This window comes from Amia ocellicauda, chromosome 18 (genome assembly GCF_036373705.1).
Source record: "Amia ocellicauda isolate fAmiCal2 chromosome 18, fAmiCal2.hap1, whole genome shotgun sequence".
Classification (NCBI taxonomy): domain Eukaryota; kingdom Metazoa; phylum Chordata; class Actinopteri; order Amiiformes; family Amiidae; genus Amia; species Amia ocellicauda.
Window position 1 is genome coordinate 11,182,951 of NC_089867.1, and position 22,064 is coordinate 11,205,014.

Here is a 22,064-nt window from a genome sequence, read left to right on the forward strand (position 1 = left end):
ATAAAACAAACCACTTAAAACATGGAATGACAGTATTGAGAGGGGGGAAAAAGAATGCAGTATTATGAACAGTCACAAGTAACATTAAACAGATTATGACAATAACCTTCAACTATCCTGAAATTCATTGTTTTCTCTCCACTGCTTACCTGGACTACACAAGGAAGAGATCCACACAACTGGTGTCATACTGTTTATGCATAGCAGACATATGAGAGAGATGAGTTTGCTCTGAGCCCCTTGTGGTTATGGTGGCTAGAACTACTTTGACTTAACAATACTTTTATTATTTTGTCACTGCAATTTTAAATATGGAAGACAAAACAGCAACACAAATGTATGTTTAGCAACTTGATCAGTCATCTTATTTTGCGACCACAGCAAGATGTCAATGTAGATATTCTGCTAGTTTATCTATGAGGGGGAAAAAAACACGAATATATAAATACATACAAATTGCAGAAATTAGGATGTAGCATTTGTCCATCACATGCATTGCGATCTTGCCTGGGTTTAAATTGTCATCAAGAGATCATATCCATGTTTATAAATGTAAGAAGTCCAGAATGTATGGGAATTTGAATCTAATATATATCAGGAAGAAAGAGTAAGAAGTCTCATCCACAAAAAAAAAAAAAAAAAAAAAGCAATTTGGGTGAAGCTGCATATTTACAAGTTTTTCTAAATAAGACAAAAGAATGTGCCTGAATCTGACAGCAGGGCCACATACAATAGGGGTTTAAGTCCTTGGACCTTTCATAGCCCTGGGCATGCACAGTACATCTGTGGCTGCCATTTTGACAAATTCACAAGTGGAGAGTTTACAGGTACCTATTCAGTCTTGGACTCCAACATTAGACATGCCAGTCATTCCTGTCATGTGATGCCATTCGATGTCGTTTCATGCTTTTAGATATATTTGACAGTTACAGTGTTCTAAATTCAAATTCTGTTGTATTATTTGTAATAAGACATTGTTGTCCAATACATGTTCAAATTAAGGCAAAGCTTCTCTAACATAAGTATTTACAGACAAATTCTCTGAATTATCATGGCATTCATTGAGGGCGTACTTTCAGTACACAGAGATAGCTGCGGCAGAATTGTTTCCCCAACAGACATCAGTAATGGTTCATGCTCCCAATTCATCCCTGACTGCTTATTACTACTGTTTTTAAATACCAGTTTATACATCTTTAAATTCAAATGCTGCAAAACAGGAGCCCTATAGCAGAAAAACGGTGACTGAAGCAGATGTTGATCTGACAATGATTTTTATTATAAAGTTAAGGAGAAAAAACTTCCTGTAAAACTATAAGGAGTTAAAATATTGAAAAATGACTAAATCCAAACATAGGTAATACCCTTCTCCCAACTCCCACTTAACTATCATGGTAAAATTAAGTGCATACTGGTCAGAAATCTATATATAGTGAAAATAAATGATCAGAAGTAATTGTGCTATAATCCGTTATCCACATATGAGGAATCTTACTCTAGTACATGAACAGTTAAGGGGAATAAAGCAATACATCCAAATGAGCCATCAGTACAATGCAATATGAATCTTACTTTTTGCTCTCAAATAGTTAACTTCAAATCTAGCTTCACATGTATTTATCATTTTCATGAAGGGGTATATGGTTTATGAAGGGCAAGGAAATATATCCAGTACATAATTACATGGAAATATGTGTTGCACACTTTAGAAAATTAACATTTACAAGTCATATATATATATATGAGAGAGAGAGATTTTTCTTCTTCTTTACAAAGATCACACTGAAGACAAGCCTTATTTGGTCATAGGCTGATGTTTCTTTAAATCCATTAGCTGATAAGTTGTTCTGTCCAGCTGAAACTCAAATCCCAGCATGTACTTTTCTAATAAAGCATTTTTATCAAGGTAAACCGCTTAGAAAAAAAAAAAGAAAACAAAAACAAACAATTAAGAATGCCATGCAAAAAAGTAACAGAATATTGCAAGTTATGTGCACCATGGGTTAAAACAATTCTATTCAGGAGTCTGATTTCATATATATATTGCTAAGTAAGTTCATCTCGAATAAAAGTTGATTAGGAAAAAAATAACTATGCACAGTATGATGAATGTATTAACACTGTTCATGGTTTATGCTTTGGACCACTAAATTAAAAGTGGAAAAGACACATAGAAGGCATGACCACCAATTTTACATTCTCTGATTCAGTGATGTCACTCTCAAACCCAGTTTCAGAATGCATCGCATCATAATATACATTATAGATACATATTCTATACCCTTATCAATACTCCTCCCAATACTCAACAGCAGGTAAGGCAGTAATTCAAGCGGAGATGTGATAACTGCAGAGCTGAGAGAGCACGACAGAACTACAAAGAGAGAAATACAGCAGACAATACCAAACTACCACCAAAGACAAAATGCAGTAGCCATTTCCCAGTGAGACATACATAAATTAATCCTGTTAAACATAACAATGGGGGTGGGCGGGGGAATTCAGTTATTCACAAAGAGATGCCACATCAATGTGGCAACTTGCATGGATTCACAAGAAATTGGTCCTTACTAAATGGGAACTTTATATGATCTTATAGTTGGTACAATTTACTTTCAACTACTTAATTCATACCCTGTTTCGAGGTATGCTTGTTATTTGCAGAGTTCAGCTTTGTTTTCCTATAGTTTCTAGCAGCATTTTCTTTTGTATTAGCAAAAGCACATCTTTCTGAAGTTTGTCACCCCTGGTAAATTATTTCCAATCACAGAAATTACACACGCGCACACACACGCACACTTGGGATTTCCTACAGGAGATCATATAGTTGTAATAAGAAAAAGACAGAGGTCTTTTAGGGGGTAGAGGAGTTAACAGAGGGTCACATTATTGCATTCTCCCCTCGTTTGCTTCCTAATTAACCTTCTAAATGTTAGATTTGAAATGTCTTGTTTTAATAAGGCTTTGTGGTAGAATAGCTTATGCGTACATGACAAACTTCATTCAATCCAATGAACTAAAAGGGAGAAAATCCATTTAGACAGGTAACATTGCACCAACCCTACTTTAATATTCTTTGTTCTCAATTTGCATGAATCTGACTCCTATCCATTTCTCAGTAAAGCATTAGAGAAGAGGTACAAAGGGTATGAAAATCAGCAACAGATTAAATACACCAAGACCATATAAAGAACTCATTTAGGCATTCACGGAAGTAGGAATATTGGTTTTGTTCTTTAGTGTTCTTTACATTTCTTGTCAGACCTACGCTAGTGCAAACGCTTTCCATTAACAACTGCAAGGGTGGGTGAGGGAGCGCCATCTAAAAGCCACAGCCCGAACATTGCACCCTCTCCTCTGGGTAGAAGGGAGTTCATTCTCACCCGGCCAGGACAGATTAAGACTGTTTTGTTGACATTCCTTCGGAAGATTAACCTCTTGGTTGTAGAAGGTGCTGCACATGGAAGCGTGTTATGTAGGCAACAGTAAAATGTATTTCACCTTCGTAAGGCGTCCGAGATTTAGTTTAGTTTTTTTTGCCTAGACGTTAGAAACAACTCTTAGATCCCAAACGCACCCTGAACAACCAAAGACAGTGTTTGTTTCTTAATGATAAACATATTCTATTTATAATAAAGAAACAAAAACAAAATGGAAACAAAAACCAACAACAAAACGTAAGTAGAGCCTCTTTCCATGGTGTGGAGAGCAGGTCAGTACAGACTCCATGCCGGCAGAGAGGAGTCCTGGAGACCGAGCTGCTTTCCACACACACACATTCAGTCCATCTTTTCCTTCTGCACCAGCTTGGGTGCATCGACAAACTCCTTGCCGTTGAAGAGGATGATGGCTGCCGTCCCCACGCTGGCCGTCCCCCAGAAAAGCACATAGGCCAGGGTCTCTGTCCAAGTGTCCCCTGGAAATGGACAGAAAAGAATGGGCGCTTTGTTCAGCACAAGAATCTGCAGGATCAGGCAGCGGCTAAGAAGGGATTTGGCAGAATTCCGCTTGGCTACACCTGCTCTGCTCAGAAACATTATACAGAAGCCTTCGTCATATTAGCCCTGCCCTTGCATGCTCTTGGCAAAAAGAACACAGAAAAACAAAATTAAGAAAGCCTGGCTAAAGCTCAAAGTCACCTTTTAAATTTTTTATTGCAGTATGACAACGGTAATCGATAGCAACGTCCTCTTTAAAACTAAGATACTGAGCTTGCTTTGGTCAGAGCTACAGTCTAGATGGGTTCTCTTATTTTAAATTGCACATGTTCTCATTAATGCCCCCAAAAATAAACTGTATCCGAAAGCTCACTTACCGGCCATAAGAAGACAAATGATGCACATGGAGAACGCAACTACCATAATGATAGGCAACTGAAAAGGAATGAGAGAATTTTTTTTATTTTTTATTAATATGGTCTTGAGAAACTAATTCACTTATGAGTGTATTTTTAAACTTCTCTGTTAAAAACAATCAGCTGGAACTCACAGTGAGGAACTTCCAGTCTTTCTGTACATGGAGAGGCGCTGAACCCTCAGCTTCATCCACCGCATAGTTCCCAAGGAAGAGGTCTATGGAGTCCTGCACAGGAAACGTGTAAAATATGACAATGTCACACCAGGCATGTGGAACCATATTGAGCAACTGCTTTTGCATCAGCTGTGGGACATTATGTACAGGTAAGACAAGAAGGGCAAGATACCTGTCTGAAGCCATCTGAGAAGTTATTCTTGTAGTATCTGATCATGGAGTTCCAGCCATCCATCACAAGCCCCCACTGAGTCCTCTTCCCAGTCCTGAACACATTAGCAAAAGTCCATCAACCGCAATATAAACAAGTGTCCTTTGTTCTAATGACGTACCAAGGAATAAGGGTGTGACTTTCACAGAGTCGAGTCTTACCTCGTAAAGTCAGTCTTCAAGGCCCCAGTTCCAGCATACTGTTTGGCACATGCATTAGCATTGTCAGCCCACGCTAAGGAAACACAAAAACACGGGAGGTTAAAATACTGGAGTGAAGAGGTGCGCGTCTCGAACGAAGCCCAGGATCTGACCGCTTACCGTTCTTGTAGATCTTTTCAAAATCGGCCTGCTCGTCAATCCTCTGTCCCACGTGAAGAACTCCCAGTCTCTGCAAGTATTATAGAGTAGATACAAGGTTGTATGGACTGCCACAGTTATCAAACCATAGCATGAGAACACACTGGCTGGCGATTTAAATGTGAAAGATGAAAATCAGCATCAAGACATTTTCAGATGAGCATGACGGAAGTAATGCTAAGAACATTTGTAGTGAATCTAGGCAGGTCTGATCAATATTTGCATGTTTATGTACAGACACCCAGACCAGGGCTGGAGCACCACCCAAAAGTCCTGAAGAACGATCTCTAAAACACAATGGTCCCCTCTGGAGGAGACTTGGGGGCTGAGGCCTTGCCTGGAGCTGGGACTGCAGGGAGCGTCGTGCCAGCAGGCTCTGGATGACGTTGGTGCGGTCGAGGCAGTCCATGCAGTTACTACGGAAGGTGCCTTCCTGCTGCACCAGCACCTTGCCATCTGAGTCCACCAGGAAATAACTGCAGGGAAGAGAGGGTGAGGAGACTGTTACTAGAGCGCCAAAAGACACGTTAAAGATGCACAAGATAGTGGAAAAGACAGCACACATCGGAGAGAGACGGCTGTACTAAATTCTCTGGTCAGGGATAAACAAGCCATCAGATCAGTCTGCCAGTGTGACCTCAGAGCTGAACTCCCTGTGCATCTAGACAAACCAACAAACAAATAAAAATGTACCCAAATTCATCCTGCATCTCTGCGACCATGTCCACTAAAATCTGCAGGCGTTCCCATCTCATCCGGCTGCATTCTTTGTGGAAGTCGAAGGCTATGTACCTACATGGAGGGAGAATAGGAAAACAATCATTAAGGTCCTGAGGGCAAATTTACACTCTTTCCAGAATAAAATACAGCAATACAAAACCATCCATGGCTGCAGATCATACTTACTTCACCATCCCATTGCCTAGGTTGGATACCATCTTGGCAAAGGCCTGTTCCAGGGGCTTCTCCGAACCTTTCTGATTTACCTGCAAAAAAAAGAAAGGGTTGTTTTGTTAAGAGGAATGAAAACCCCTGCTTTCCAACAATAGACACACAAAAGTTTAATATAAAAAAAAAAGCCATACCAAGTTTAAAATCACTTGCTTCCCATAGATGATAATTTGAGAGTCAAAGTGCCTCTGGAATCCATCCAACTAAGTACGGAAAAGATAAAATAGATTTATTGAGAGTTAGACAAAGAGTTGAGAAAAGATTTACAATGTCAAAGTCAAAGAACAACCAATTTTGTATTTTTTTACAGAGCTGTTGGTGGGGGAGTTTAAGTAGTTAGGAGAAAAGCTTGATGGTAAACAGGGATGCAGTTTTGTTGTTGTGGTTGTTTTGTGTAAAATCCACTTAAAAGACACTAAAATGCATAGTTTAAAAACATACATGATTGGTTGTTTTGCTGATCTGCGGCTTTGGTTTGTACTTGAGGTTCGGTCTCTGAGACCAAAAGAACGGCATTGATCCTCGGGTCTGAAAAGAGCAGAGACATCTCATGAAACAATCGCACAGCATGCTCAGTATTATACACTGAAGTGCTTCAAACTCGGTCCTTCTAAACAACCCTGTAAACAGTCAAAGAAATGAAACGTACGATCTCTGTAACCGTGTGCTCACACACATCTATCCACTCACCTGTACAAATGAAGCTTTCCCTCCATTGTACTGCACAATCTGTTCCGTCTCAACAAAGTTTGCAGCATGACCTTCAGAGTCAATACCTGGAAGAACAGGAGCAGTCTGCATTATATATAAATAGACATATAACACACACTGTCATTAAAATATATTACACCAATATACTGGATTAAACTAGTACACCTTTGCCTGGAAAGATTTGATGGCGCTAGTACTCCGTGACCTTGTTCATGGTGTGAAAATCAATCGACTGATATGTATACATTTATTTTTAGCACCTGTCAACGCTGTATGTTCGAACAGTCTTTTTCAATATTTTTTTAAAGATGTATGTAGGATGAAGTTATTTAAAATAGATTAAATTTGGATGGTGGTCTCATAGAATCTCATGAGAAAAAAAAAAAAAAGTAAACACTGTCAATTATTTGTAAGCGAGAAGACATCAACAAAGACGGCACAGAAGTTGTTAAAGCACCGATTAAAAGGAAGCACGCAAAGGGTACCGAAATGGCAGTAGAGTTTAATAATTGACAGCTCGGCCACTCACCTCTCACATAGTACCGCACCCCCGCACGGAAACAACTTCTCCTGGAGATGATGACCCAGTCAAAGATCTTCCCATTGATGCAGCAAGATTTCATAGCAATGACTGAAGTGTGGTTAAGGAAACTCCTCGAACAGAGTCAAAACACCCTGTACTTTGTTACAAAATGAAAGTTTCTAATCAGTCTCATTTAAACCTTGTTAGGTGCCTTTCCTATTCAGTGTAATTTGAAAAAGCAGCAGCTGTACATTTCATTCCTGTGAATGCTTTAAGATGCAAGACCAGCTACAAGCACATTTGGGGATCTTAAGTTTTTTATTTTTTGTCAAACATAAATTGCATTATATCTGAGTGAGTAATCCCCAGCGGACATCCTAAACCATTCTGCAATAACTACATTTAACTACTATTCCAGTTCCTAGCAATCACTCACATTATCGGTGTTCATATTCATGCTCTTATTTTGGAGGTGACAGTGGTGCCAGTCTTCCCCAAGGCAAACCGTGTGACAACTGGTTAGAAATGGCAGAGTGGTGTGTCGTTACAATACTGCGGTACAGATTTATTTTAGCGGCTCTTCAGACTTGATTCTATCACAGTCCCGACTGTAGAATAAATGTTGGCTAGTGATCTTTCATTAACTTCACCACTGCCATGTACCGAGAGGCCCAGAAAATCCAGCGATATCCTACTTTACCTTTCAGATAAATGTAATGCATCTGCTAACCTTAACTGTAATCCATTAACATTTACTTTTAATGTAATGAAAATAGATCACAGCACTGGCCTTTGCTACCAGCTAGTGTAGAAATGCAGAATTGCAGCTTTGGTTTCAGATCTCTCGGCTGCTGAATTAGTCACAGAAGCCTGTGGCGTTCTGGCAACTCATGCACACTAATTTGACTTCCTCACTGTTTTGTTCACAAAGCAGTAATAATGTCTACTTCAACCCATGTAACATGATACAAATAAAACTATGCCAGGTGCCCTATATAAATAGGAAACTCCTCAGTTACCTAAGTATGTGCTTAACAGATCTGTATCTAACTAAGCAATGCAATAGCAGGCAAAAACATTTCAGACCACATAATCTACCTAGATTACAGGGCGAGTTATAACTGCATCAACAGGACAATTAGTGGTTGAAAAGCTGGCCAGAGGATTAGGTACAACTCCACAGCAAGATACAGTTGAAACATTATTTGTCGAGTATATTGGGGAATGAATGTATTCAATCATACATTTTCTGACAGATGCACAATAACCCCCTCACACACATTGAAATTTCACTCGAAGAGGAAAACATGTGAAATAGCTAATCCTTTCAAAAGAAGCTTTACATAGCGTTTTAATCACTTTAGGGCATTATTAACAAGCCTTGGACACAATTAGCAAGCTCTATTTACAAGTCAAGAAAACAGTATTAAAATAAACTCTAATAGGTGCCTCGTGCAAACTGTGACCATTTCTAATCATCATCCAGAAGCATGAGCAATTTATACACTTGTGCCAACTGTGACGAATGCCTTTCAGAGATGTAGTTGAAGTTGTCTAATACAGGTTCATAATTTGCCATCAGAATGGTTAAATAGACATTGTCATCCGTCTCTGATATTCTACCTTACACCGCACTACAGCTGGATGAGAGCAAGTCAATGCAAACACACAGCAGCACTGTGAAAGGATACATCCGTGGAGGACTGGGAATGCAAACTTGTGAAGCTGTTGGGATCGGGGGGAAAGAAAATAAATTCGTGTGGAAACATATATAGTCTCTCCACCTCCACGCTACCATCAATGTCAACCTGCTATGACAGCATTCAGACAGAGCAGTTGTTCATAATAATAAAAAAGGAAAAAAACAAAATGAGAATTGAACATAAATAAATACTGTAATTTCTTGCTCCTAATCTTGTGTGTTTGGTGCATACTTTGTTTTGTTTTACTGTAACCCCGAAAAAACAGATAAAAGACATTTCCCCTCAAATTTGAAACAGAAATGAAGCTGAACAACAGGAAAGAGCCAGTAAAGTCCTGCTTATACGCACACTGAGGAAAAACAGGGGATATTGGATATTGGGTCAGTGCTAATCCACTTGAAAGCATAATTCATTGGATTATGATGAAACAGCAGATAAGGTTCCCCATCCAGCAGAAAGCCGTTTGGCTTTCAACTAGTAAAGCTAGGGTGCATAGATGAGCTGGGTTTGAAACTCTTGAACAGAAAATGGGAAAAGGGAAAAACAGCAGACTATAGAAAGGGCAGTAAAAATGAATAAAAGCTGAACTCACCTCAGGCTGTGCTGTGAATTCTCTTAGGAGGTGCCCATTCCACACAAACCTCTGATCGGCCTACAGACACCAGACAGACAACACCATCTCAGTATACAAAACATACGGCCTGTAAACATACTGGGGGACGTTCAGTGGTGGTTGTTATCTGAACCAGTGGGATTTATTGATAATACATGGAGGAAACATTGTGCAGTGCTATGCCTCATTCCCTCCACTTCAGGGTTTTATAAACCATGTTGTGTGATTGAATTATTGCTGAACAAGACATTGAAAGGTTATACAATATTTCTGGTGGCCAACCATAGCGGTCTTCTCTTTCCATGCCATGCAAGAATTTTAAGAACATGGTTAAGAACAAGCTTAAAGTCTTGAGGTATTTTTCATTGTCATGCATTTTAAGCTAGATCGTCATCATCTTCAGAATCTACAGTCAAGTTGTCAAGGAACTAACTGTGGTTACATGGCTTAAGGCTTTATTAATTATTTTAACCAATGTTTTTCTGGTTGTTTATTCCCCGCCCCTCTCTTGCAAAGCACACTGGGCCGAGACCCTTCATAAATGGTTACAGACCCCACGGTAGTGATGGTAATCTTTTACCCTTTCCAAGAGACTCATTTCCTGAAACTCCGGGCTGGTGTTGGACAGTCGCTGTAAGGTATGTGTTAGGTCATAGTTGGTAGAAAAGTAGAAGCCATCTGTGTTCAAGACATTGTTGATCATGGCCAAGAAAGACTTGTTGTCTTGCATCTGTTGAGGAAAATAAAACAAATGCTAGAAATCAGTGTAAAGTATGAGATTTTAACATTTGAAGCTAGAATACACCAAGCCTTTAGCTCCCAATAGTAGACAGTCCACAACATAATTCACTTCAAATGCACCTTTTCATTATAATTCATGTTAACTATGTTAATATACACCAATTAAATCTGCATAGTGGTGCTTTAGAATAAGAAACCTTCTAGAAACAAATGCATGGAACAAAGTGGGAATTTGGGATCACATATTTAGAAAGAAACAAAATAACATCCTGTGCTCTAAATTAAAAAACAAGTGGGTTTCAGACAACTACCAACTCCTCAACTCCACTGAGGAACTTGTAGCCTGTCATGTTACAAAGTGAAAACAATGTAATGAAGAGCAGTGGAAAACACACAGAAGGCCAGGCTCATGACACTGCCTCTTGCTCTATTGAGCTGCCCTAATTTGTAAAGTATGCCATCATTTGTTTCATCAGTTTCTCGTCTCTATTGATTTTTCAGCCCATTTCTGGCATTCACATCAGTCCGTCTCTTTCTGGTGCTAATCTGATATGTTCAGTGCATGGGTCACAAATGCAGGCTAGACCTGCTACTTGCCTACCCTACCCCCCACTATATCTATATAAATATAAACCGCCATCAGCAGTTTTATTTTGTGCTTTGTCACACCTTTTCTTCTTCGACCTCTCATCTCTCTCCTACTCCGTCTGCTGCTCCAAAACTCACATAAATGTGAATGAATGCGGATGTGAGGAGTTCCCAAAGCTTTTATGCCTCTTGTAAGTGCTCTCATTAATCTTTTTCACTCCAGTCCAAACTATGAGCTTTAAAGCACGAGGTCTGCTTAAACTATGACACTTCAAAATGTATTATACAAGAATGTTAAAGATTTCATCTGCAATCAAACCAAGATAAGCACATGTGCTAACTTCAGACAAATTAATAAAAAATACATGCATGTATACAAGCAGAGAGAGAGGAGTAGTTTAGTACACTAACAGAAGTCTGATGTTGCAATTTGTCTGTAGAATTTGTTATCTCATTGGTGGTAATAAGCCTCCCTAATGTCACAATTATGAATTCAACATCATTATACTGAAAAGCAACATTTCAAGAGAAATGTGGTGACTGTCATTTTATTTAGAGGGTTACATTTAAAGCCAAGACATTAGAAACAACTGTCTTACCTTTGTCAATTCTCTATAATCTGTCAGCTGCAAAGAAATGAGCCTTTTCCAGTGAAAAGCAACACATGACAGGCACAGTAATCTGCACAATGCTTTTGGACCAGGGAGATTATTATATAAGGTCATGTTTGTCTATGTGCAGTTCATAATTATAGATGAGTTACATATCTTAACAGTTAGTTAAAATAGATTTGTTTACAGTAAAATAAATACAAATCAAATAAATCTGAAGGCCCTGAGGCAATATAACAGAGCAGCTTTTACATGCTGGAAAAAAAGCTGGGTTTAGATCTGCATATTTGAATTCTCAGTACATTAATAACAGTCTAGAAGCCAACTGAAAAAGGATACACATTAGGAGTACATTTTTATTGAGGTTTAATTGTTTGACGTGTAGCAATTTTGCTGAACATCAGTTATTTGCATAGGGTTAATTTTAAAATGCTGCATAATGCCGAGTTTCCCCTTCAGTTCCTGGCTGATACTGAAATACTAGCCACAGTAGCACACATCCAGGTTTTAAAGGTCTGAGTCCTTTCATTGTTTTTCCTGCAAATCCGGTTCTTGATTTGAGCTCACTTGCTGGCAGTGAAAATACCAAGAGTGGTGCTGCAGTGAAAGTATTTCCTTCAATCTCAGATAAGAAAACAGTGCAAAGGAAGACTACATGGGTCCCTGTCTTGAGTTAACTTATGATAAGGGCTAAAATATTGCCATCTGCCTCCATTCACTCTGAACAAGTAATGGGGATTTTAAACTCTGGGGGTTGTTAAAATCCATACATGGCAGTTTTGGGCTGCAATTAATATTCTTCATGACATATCTGTTAAAGTAGCAGGGGGAATAAAATTAGAACAATAAGATAATGCAGCAGAGGCAAAAATCTGACAGATCAGGCAGTTTTGTAATAATGAGGAGTGAATTAAAATAGGATTGGGGTCGTGCAATTAATGTCACTAGTTAACTGTATTCAAATTAGATTAAAGCAAAACACAATCCGAGGCCAAGATTGGAGGGTAAAAATAAGTGGCCTTGTTTCAGAATTAGCATCCAATTCCTGAGTTTAATTAAAATCAGCTTTTAATAAATGGAAAGACTTCAATTGATCAGAATTAAAACCTGAAAAAGGTTGAGGCCCTATTTATAAACTGGAATGCAACACATTCACAATTACTTGAAATAGAAAATAGAATTAAATTTAATTAATTTCTACCAAGACAATTACTGCATAACCCTTCCCACCATCTCTATATGGGATATAGATGTAGATTGATGTACAATATGCAACAAGGGACATTTATAGGATTTTTAGCTTAAGAAGAAAATAATACTTCAGAAATATAATGGTTATTTAAACCGTGCCTTTAATATAATACGTTATTATAATTAGCATTTATTTATATGTTTTTTATTATTGTTGTTGTTAATGTTATTGGTCTTGGCAACTAGCAATTTCCAGAAAAGCTTCAGAAATGACTACAGGAAGTGCATCACTGCTGAAGCAGCTGAAAATAATATCATAAGGTTAAGGTACCGGTGCACAAAACAAGAGGGTGATGCTAACTTCCTTCCCCTTCTCATATCCTGATAATGAGCTTCACTTATTATGGTTTGTTTATCTGGTTATCCAAAGCAACTCGTGTTCAAAAGCACAGTGCGTTATAAACTACTGATGTAGAGTTAAAAAGCTGCACTTTGTAAAATGAACAGTAAATAATTAAAATCTAAAACATAACCACAACATCATGGTAGAACATGTTAATTGCTAAAATCAGGAATCAACGATCTCCACCTAAGCTTCTATCAATTGTTTGTCTAATCATTGGTGTTCGCTATAATATGTTATCGCCAGTTCATGTGGTAACACCAACAGAGAATCACATTAATCACATACAAGAAAATATGCAAATCTGAAATTAATGAAAAAGCAGAGCAAACCAATAAAGAAACTAGTACTTTAAAGAACTCCACACCAAACTGAAATATTGATGTCAAAACGAATCAGTCCCCACTATCGCTATGGAACACAGCACTCACAAACAACCCAGGCAAGACTGACATGCAATGATACATTAAAATAGAAATCAACAATAATAAACTTGACTGAAAACAGCTGTGACAAAGATCACAGATCACTCCTTAAATGCTTAAGTCAAACACAGTCCAGTGGTCAGTTGCATAAAAACTTAAGTTATCACAGCCCTGAAGTTTTTATTATTAACTCTTTACACTGCCTTACACATGGAGACTGACAGTTTTCACAAAAAACATTTTCAAAGCATACGTTTTCCCCTTAAATGTGTCTTGTATTTAAGTGCATTGCACAAAATATCTTAACATGATGAAGTCAATATGTTATGGGAAAAGTCATTAAGTGATGCAACTAGCTATAGACCTGCTGTGATAGCTGGTAAAATGGAAAACTCTAAGGGCCCAGTGTGATTTATCCATTAAAACTGCTTGAGTATGGGGATTGAGAGAGAACCAGCAGGTGGATACCCTGGAATGCTGCACAACATCTGCTGCTGTTAAAGGCCGATTGCCTAGGGAGCCGAGGGTACCAACAGGAGACATGTCTGTCTCGACTGGCAACAAAGCACCACAGTTTTAATCTCACACAACTGTGAGACACAGTTTCTACTAGGCATATTTGGGAATGCAGTAGTGACTCAACATGCCTAAATAAATAATTAAAACTGGGGCAGTAAAGTGAGATTAGACCAATAAAACCGCTAAGAACATATATATTCCCTGTTTAAATAAAGTGAAAAATAATGGTTTTGAGGTTTAATGTTTTGAGAGGTCCAGCCCTTGGGTGAACTCAATAAATGCATGCAGGCAGAACAGTTGAAATATAGCTGTGTTACCTGGTTATCTGTCAAGTGCAGAACAGTCTTTTTGTAAGATATGATGTCAAAATCGGTTGCCTTCCAGACAGCGTGGCCAAACAGGTCTCCAATCTTTTTCTTTTTGGTAATAACAATAAGATACATCCCTGTGTAGAAAAACAAACCCCAGGATATAAAATACACTCATTGTGTGCATTTAAATCACAGGAACTGGATCTGCTGTATTCACTGTGGAAAGAAACAAAGCTACATGTATTTTCACCAGATGAAATAGATTGACATCTGTGGTGTTTTTACAGCACAAAACTTCAAATTAAATATCTTATTTGGGACACACATTTGTGATCACTCAGTTAAATATGTACACTATATTGGTCCTGCAAAAAGCTGCAGTTGGGACTCATTTTCTAAGCCCATGTAAATATTTACAATACTGGACAAACTTGTTCTCCTTAAACAAAATGTGCAACTGGGCGTACCGTCTGCAATGCATTCTCAACTGAGAATGTTCATTTACAAATGATGTAGACCTTCTGCTAGTGCCTTGGCATTTGGGGATTTCACAAGAGCTCTAACATACAGCTAGAACTACAGTAAAATTGTGCTGCTAAGAACTGCATTTCTTACCTTTATTGCCTGGTGTTTTAAATAGATTTGTGATTTCTGTGAGGATTTTGTTCTCTGGAGTAGATGTGGAGAGTCATAATTTTCAGTGTTTGTGTTAATAGGGAGAAGACAGCAGTGCAATTTTAGTTTTTAATATTGCAGTAGCTCTGCTGTTTCTGGCAAGAGATCACAAATATGGCCTTAAGTGAGGGTTACATAATGATGCAGCATATACTGACAAACTCTGCTTAAGCAGCACTAATCTACCACGTGTTGTTTTTCATTTGTTTGTTTATAGCATGGGCTGTACAGAAACAAAAGTGGCTAAATGGGATATTACTTTGGTGCAGGTCTGCAGTGGATACAGTTCTGAGGAATGGTTTTCATACACACTTTTCCTACCTGCAACCAGGCGCATTGTTCCCATGATTCCACATATCGGCTTAGTAACCGCTGACGGAGGGACATCCTTCTTAACTGGGGAAACATCAAGAGAGCTTTAAAATCTCTGGGAAGATTTTGGGTGCTCCAAACACAAACACCTTTTAATCTGTGATGGTACATTCTAGCAAGCACGGGATGGCAAACTGGTATAAGTTAAGCAAACAACAGCTTAGGACAATGTTTAAATAAAGACTGGAACTAGATTTTATCATGCTGTAGTACAAGCACTTGTTTAGATTTAAATCAATACATAAAGTGCACAATTGGCATTATTCTGCACGGTAAGGTTTTGGGGTCGATGGGTCTCTCCCTGCTTGTTGAGCCCACTTTAGTTATTGTCACAGCTGTCAACAGTGACGTCTAGCCAATGACATCATAAAAGGTACAGGAAAGATTCCCTCCCTACCTGTGAGGGTCATTTCAGTTGACACCCGGTCAATGGCGAGGACATCGTTAGCACCATCATCACAGGCCTCTATGTAAAACTTCTCTGGTGTTGTGTGCCTGTGGAGGGAAATGGGGGGGGGGGGGGGGGGAAATAAATAAATATATATAGTTCACTGCATCAATGTGAGGTGACCTCCATCTTATAAACAGAATAAAAGTCACGAGGTTGCATGTAGTGGCAAGTGAATTTACACACAAGATCGCTGATAGCTGATCATTCGGTTTTCTAAATATAACATACTTAATCACAATCATTCTGGTAAGTGTACTTTTCATTGTTCTCATCCTGACCAGTTATTTAAATTTCCACTATCCACTGCACTCACCCTCATGGTCTTGATTTCTATTCAGTGCAGAACAGCCCCAGAAGGCACAGTCTCGTTCATGTCACTTACAGCTGACAGAGATACACATTATTCCCAACTTTAATGCAATGGAAGGCCCTGAAGTCTGTGTTTTTCCAGCTCATGCAAATTACATCTGATGGCTGCAAGCCACAAAAACACACCCCAGCGCTTAAGCAAGTGGTCACCTTAAAAGTAAGTGTGAAGGGCACGGATAACCTCCAAGTGTACAAACTTGTTCACTCCCAGACAAGGCAAAGCAAATTAGTAGCTTGTTACTTAAACAGTTGTAGATGCTGAAGCATTACACTATACTATAGGATCTTGAAGAAGGAAAAGGAGTTTAAAAAATAACCCTGGGAGGAGTCCTGCTAACAGGCAAAAGCCACAGGAGCAATGCAGTAGGTACAACTTATGAACACCCACTTCAACGCCAGAAGCACAGGAGGGCCTAGATCAAAAGGAACTGCTTCCTCAGGGCTTCAAATCGAGTCATGAACGCTGCAGTACCAGTGTGGAGTGGAGCCCCCCCCCCCCACTTACTGCTACACGGTATGGCACAGCAGAGCACTTCTGTTGATCAGACTAGGACAAGATGAACCAGTGATCACAGTGCTGTGATGTACTAGGTCAATACCTTAGGGATGGTAAAGCACACAATGCGATTATGCCCGTTAGGTTTGAAGGGAGACAGGAAGCAGCGTCTCCTCTCTTCCTCAGCACATTGGGACTGCTTGGAGAGCACTGTTACAGAGCACTACACGAGTTGAAAAAATGAATCAATATAAAACTATAAAGAAAAGTATCTTCTACGAAATATCAATACTACCCAGTATTCATCATTTATCAATCATCGTAAACACTTCCTCTGTGCTTAAAACAACATCTTCATAACAAAGACTGAACACAAATCATACAGCACAGACTACGTAAGCTGTAATAAATGCACCCACCCTAATGGAGAGCTTTTAAAACATTAGCCTATCTTCCCTAGTTAAGGCTTGTGTATTTATCCAGGCATGATGGTTTGTAGATGTGTCCTCTTTCACAGTATTAAAGTTCACATTAAATTACAGTGGTGTTATTATTTGTAACACCACTGTACAGGCACAATCCAGAACATTTCTATTTTATCAATATGCATAACTACCAGTCCGGAATTGTTTAAGGATTAATAATACTGGAATAGCCTGCACAGGAGTAAGCAATGCATTCAATAAGCTTTTTAGACAGAATGCAATTTGCTAAACCTTTAGACGTCTTGCTGACACACAGAATTGCCAGTATGCTAACTAAGCAAAGGTAAAGTCTGCTGAAGTGAACTCTTCATTGGTTTGTGCAATTCTGCAACTTCCAGAGCTTAAAAATTATTGGGCACTTAAAATTAAAGGCCTATTGTTTATATAGTAGGTCAACTGTTTATACAGATAATTAGCTCAGAAGATTTCACAATGTTACCAAAACAATCTATTTAACAAATGGGTTTCCCACAGGGTTGAAGGGATGCATGCAAATACGTTTTTGATATCTAAATCCATTTATTTGGCAAAACAAATACGACAAATCCACAGGCATGTTGAAGCAGTACATAAGCACTTGGAGGTTAACTCTTCACAGAAGACAACTCTGAACCCTCCTTTGCCCTACTATAATTAACCCAGCAACTATAAACAATGTAGGCCTCAAAACTAACGTTTCGCTTTTACAAAAGACGCCCTGGTTTGTTGTGGAGAAGCCTAGCAACATGTAGTTTTTTGGACTTGTCTCCCATTCACAAACTCAAACGACTTCGTAGATTCATATAAATATGGCAGATCCTCCAGGTTGGCTAGGTGAGAGTGAACTAGACAAACCCCGAGCGCTCCAAATATAATGCAGCCGCATGCAACGTTCTATCAAAGAAAGCACCATCTGTTTACTAAAGTTCTGCTCTGTGCATGTGATTCAAAGAAATCCGATTTCTACAGCTCATTTGCTGCAGTTACTGTACTTTGTAATGTGTTTTGCTTCACGGTATGAACTACTGGATGATGTTCTACATTTTCTTAAACTAACATGCACCGAATAACTTGTTTACTGTTTTTTTTTTTAAACGCAATTGATATTGAATGAACTTCGAATAAAGGCATAAAGTCAAATAAACAAAAACACAATCTAGAAGAACTTCTACAAATACAAGACACATCTACTCTGTATACAATTTGCTTTAATGTATGGTCCACTGTGCAATACCCCACATAGGTGACACTCCTCTCCAATTCAATCCACGTGTCTTTATAGAGACAGGACTTGAATATACATGAGTTTTCCCTCCTTGAAAGAGCTCAATATTCACAGGGGATAAAATAATGCTGCTGGTATATAGCTAGCTTACTCAAAACTCAGGACAGGTCTCTTCTTTCACAAACTGAGGCTTCCGGTTTTCAGGACTACATCAGACCTGCACATACCTCACTGCCCTGCCTTCAACAAGGCGTTCCAGCACAGTGAACTGCCCAGATACCACAAGTCTATGCATACATTGCACACACCACTGTAAATCTCCCATGAACCAGACGAGATTAGCCTGTATTTATGACAGGATGAGGATTGGTAATAGGACTGATCGGTTCACAGACGATTAGCAGATGCTGGAACTTTGATTCTGTCAGCAGTGCAACATGCATCCACAACATAACGAGCCAGAGGGAAGGGAGATTTATTGCAGTGCATGGATGCAAATTCTAGCAGGGACAACTCGACTTTACCAGCTTCTATCCCACTGCGTTCAGCTTCCTTTCCTGCCATTAATAACCACTGTATTACTCCATAGGGCAGGATAGTTATAGCTACAATGAAAATGGCTGACAAGTGTTTGTTTTTGCTTTTTCCCCTTCTGGTTATCAGTTTTAATGTATTGTTATTTTACTTGCATAAGATACAGTTCAACCCCCAACAATAACAATGTAAACAGCCCACTTGCTGTAGCATTTAGCCAGGTCCTACTAAACTAAAGTGCTGTTTAACTAAAGCCTGTTCTGCGATTCCTGCACTGACCCAGTGTTCCTTGTAGTCTAATCTTATTTTGAACATGGGTTTATTTCTATCCACCCTCCTCACTCAGACATACATCTAAGTGACAGTATTTCAAATGCAGCTCTCTCACTATACATTACAATTTAAACTTCCACCAGGTGTTATGCATAGGCTCTCCACAGGCATGCACGTAAAGCATGCATTAAATCCATTATGCTATGTTTAGAGCATCCTTCTGAAATAGCTGTTTTTAATCACACTCAAAATCATCATTTGGAGTTCATTAAATACTTTGCAAAGGTTATTTGAGCCAAACTCTAATGAAACCGATCCAAACACCAAGTTAATCAAGAAGCAGGATTTATTGATCCCTTTTCGTTGTTTAGGTGTTGGATTTTGAATGTCTTTTTGACATTGGTGATATGATTGTACTGCACAAATTAATGTCCACCCCCACACTTATTACCCAAATACCGCAACATTTTAGAAAGCACTTTCAGACTCCTTACAACAGGAGATCCGTTTCCTAAATCAATCACTGGTCTTTATTAACGTTATTATATTATAATGGCCGACATTCAGGTGAGCTTTCAGATCAAAATATAGCGGAAGTCAGGGACGTTATGATCAGTAAAATAAATGTAAAAACATGGCAATCTCGCTGCCAATGCCTCGTTGGGGGACCGGTGGCGAGTGAAGAGTGAAGCAGGAGTTGGACACGGGTTGGCAATGGAAAGAAAGGGGAGACAATCCCGTCAGTGTAGTTTCCAAGCGTTTCAAATTACCATCAATAAAGCCTGTCCAGCGGACCAACACAAAACGGGCCAGTCACACAAATGCGGCATCTCGTAGTCACTGTACCGGCACCGGCTGGTAATATAACCTCGGCGGATCACCACTTCCTAGCACTCCGTCCAGCAGCGGCAATGGCAATGGCAGGAGCCGCAAGCAAAACTCACCGCAACAGGGTGGAAAACAAACGCCAGCCCGGTGCTCTGGGCCACCTTACATTGCGCTCCCTACCCCCCAACGCTGTGGGGTTTTAAGCAGGGCTGGGGATAAAGGTGAAATGTAATGTACTCACAGTTTGAAGCTCTCGTAGGCGGTCGCCATCTTTACTTCGGTGTCTCTCTGACCTCAGTGACGTGTCAACGAGCCGGGGGAGGCGCGGCGGGTGACGTCACGAAGGGAGGCTTGTCGCTACGGAGGACACGTTTTTAAACCGTCAAACCGTGCAAACATAGGATATTATTTAATACGCTTTCAGACAAGTGTGTGCATACAGTATATCAACAAAGACACGGTTATCTAGTTGAATAAATCATGAACATATCTGAAAGCCAGCTACACACCGCTGTGCATGCACATCAGCAGGAAGCTAATTGCACTAGTAACACATAGTGCTAACTGGGTCTCACATCAGAGTTTGCATTTTATATAACCATATAATATATATGCATATTATTTAGATACATTTTCCACCATCTTAATCTGAGATAAACACTAAATGTTACACATACACAGAACGGGCCAGTGGCGCAATGGATAACGCGTCTGACTACGGATCAGAAGATTCTAGGTTCGACTCCTGGCTGGCTCGACATTTTTTTCTCTCCATAAGCGATAGACATTTGGTTCTACAGAAGTGTATGATTATGTTCATCACAACTGCAGTTTCAATTGATTCTGTTTACAGTGACCTGCAGCTAGAAAATACTAAATAACCTCTCCGTGGTACTATCAGAATTAGCCAATCACAGCCTCTATCGCTACCAAGCATGACATCAGCCTATCACAGCCCTATTTCCTAAACAAAATATGTCCAAAATCATACCTTTTATTTCCTATACATTCCTGTTAGGGAACATGTATTAACTTTAATTGTCGTTTTATTATTTTCCCCCATTACATGTGCAATTTGTAACCAAAAATGTTCCTAAAGGGTAGAAATATAGTAAAACTTAAGGCTTTGGGGGGCCACACCAAACATCCTTGAGGGCCGCACTTTGGGAACCCCTGCATTAAAATATGCTGATGTTGAGTTTAGACGTAGAGACTATATATGTGTACATCTGTATTATTTTATTGTGTATTATGGACAAATATATATACCAAATATGTATTTATTGTGAGTCACCCTTTTAAGTGACCTTATTTGTCTATAACACAATAAAGAAAGCAATTTAAATTAAATTAAATTAATGGATACCCTGTTTTAAACAATGCATATCTGAAAGTTAATGATTTATAGTTCCTTGCTGTTGCCGTTCACATTGTGCACAGGTGCCACAGCACATCTGGTCAGAGAAGGGTGCATAACCTGTTTCTGTGTTTTCTGCAAAAATGTCAAAACAATTTGGTGCAAAAATGAACACCCAAGTAATTCTTGAGTCAAATTTTAATTTTTTAGTCATAAATGTTTATTTAAAAAACATCGATGTCGGGATTGGCACCTCCAGGCTTCTAGCTTTCACCTTTCTATAAAGTTCAAATCTTTGTAGCGCACCAGAGAATAACAGGTGATTTCCTTGAACCATTGAACCGAGTATGAGACTCATGGTCATAGAACGAGAGGCATTGAAATACATGAAAAACAAACATGACACATTAGATTGTGTGTATATTTATATCTGTACTCAAATGTGGGATGTGAAGAACTGCAAAAAGTTGAACCCACAAAGGTTCTGTTTCGTTACTAGGATCTAATTTGAGTTCTTCTGCCTCAAAGTAATTTTTGACATATAATGCCACCCCACCACCTCTTCGTTTTTGCCTGTCTCTCCTAAACTGTGTGTATCCTTGTTTTCATCCCCATCATTTTCTGTAAGCC

General features: G+C 39.1%; 1 protein-coding gene and 1 non-coding gene across 3 annotated transcripts; one reads left to right on the forward strand and one right to left on the reverse strand.

Moving 5' to 3' along the window:
- Positions 1-1,257: 1,257 nt before the first annotated feature.
- Positions 1,258-20,405, reverse strand: sacm1lb (SAC1 like phosphatidylinositide phosphatase b). 2 transcript variants are annotated; one of them, XM_066691517.1, is made up of 21 exons: positions 20,319-20,405; positions 15,835-15,932; positions 15,387-15,461; positions 14,397-14,524; positions 11,530-11,556; positions 10,182-10,331; positions 9,581-9,640; positions 8,977-9,010; positions 7,292-7,393; positions 6,742-6,827; positions 6,493-6,579; positions 6,186-6,254; positions 6,007-6,086; positions 5,794-5,892; positions 5,444-5,576; positions 5,062-5,137; positions 4,903-4,975; positions 4,703-4,796; positions 4,489-4,581; positions 4,316-4,373; positions 1,258-3,916 (listed from the first exon to the last, which is right to left on the reverse strand). In XM_066691517.1, the coding sequence occupies exons 1-21, from the start codon at positions 20,345-20,347 to the stop codon at positions 3,780-3,782; spliced, it is 1,788 nt and encodes a 595-aa protein (XP_066547614.1). In that variant the 5' UTR covers positions 20,348-20,405; the 3' UTR covers positions 1,258-3,779. The 2 variants fall into 2 exon arrangements, with proteins under 2 accessions (XP_066547614.1, XP_066547615.1); XM_066691518.1 differs by lacking the exon at positions 11,530-11,556.
- A 356-nt stretch (positions 20,406-20,761) lies between these two features.
- On the forward strand, positions 20,762-20,834 carry trnar-acg (transfer RNA arginine (anticodon ACG)). Its single transcript has one exon. It is a non-coding gene; the product is annotated as a tRNA-Arg (tRNA).
- Positions 20,835-22,064: the final 1,230 nt, after the last annotated feature.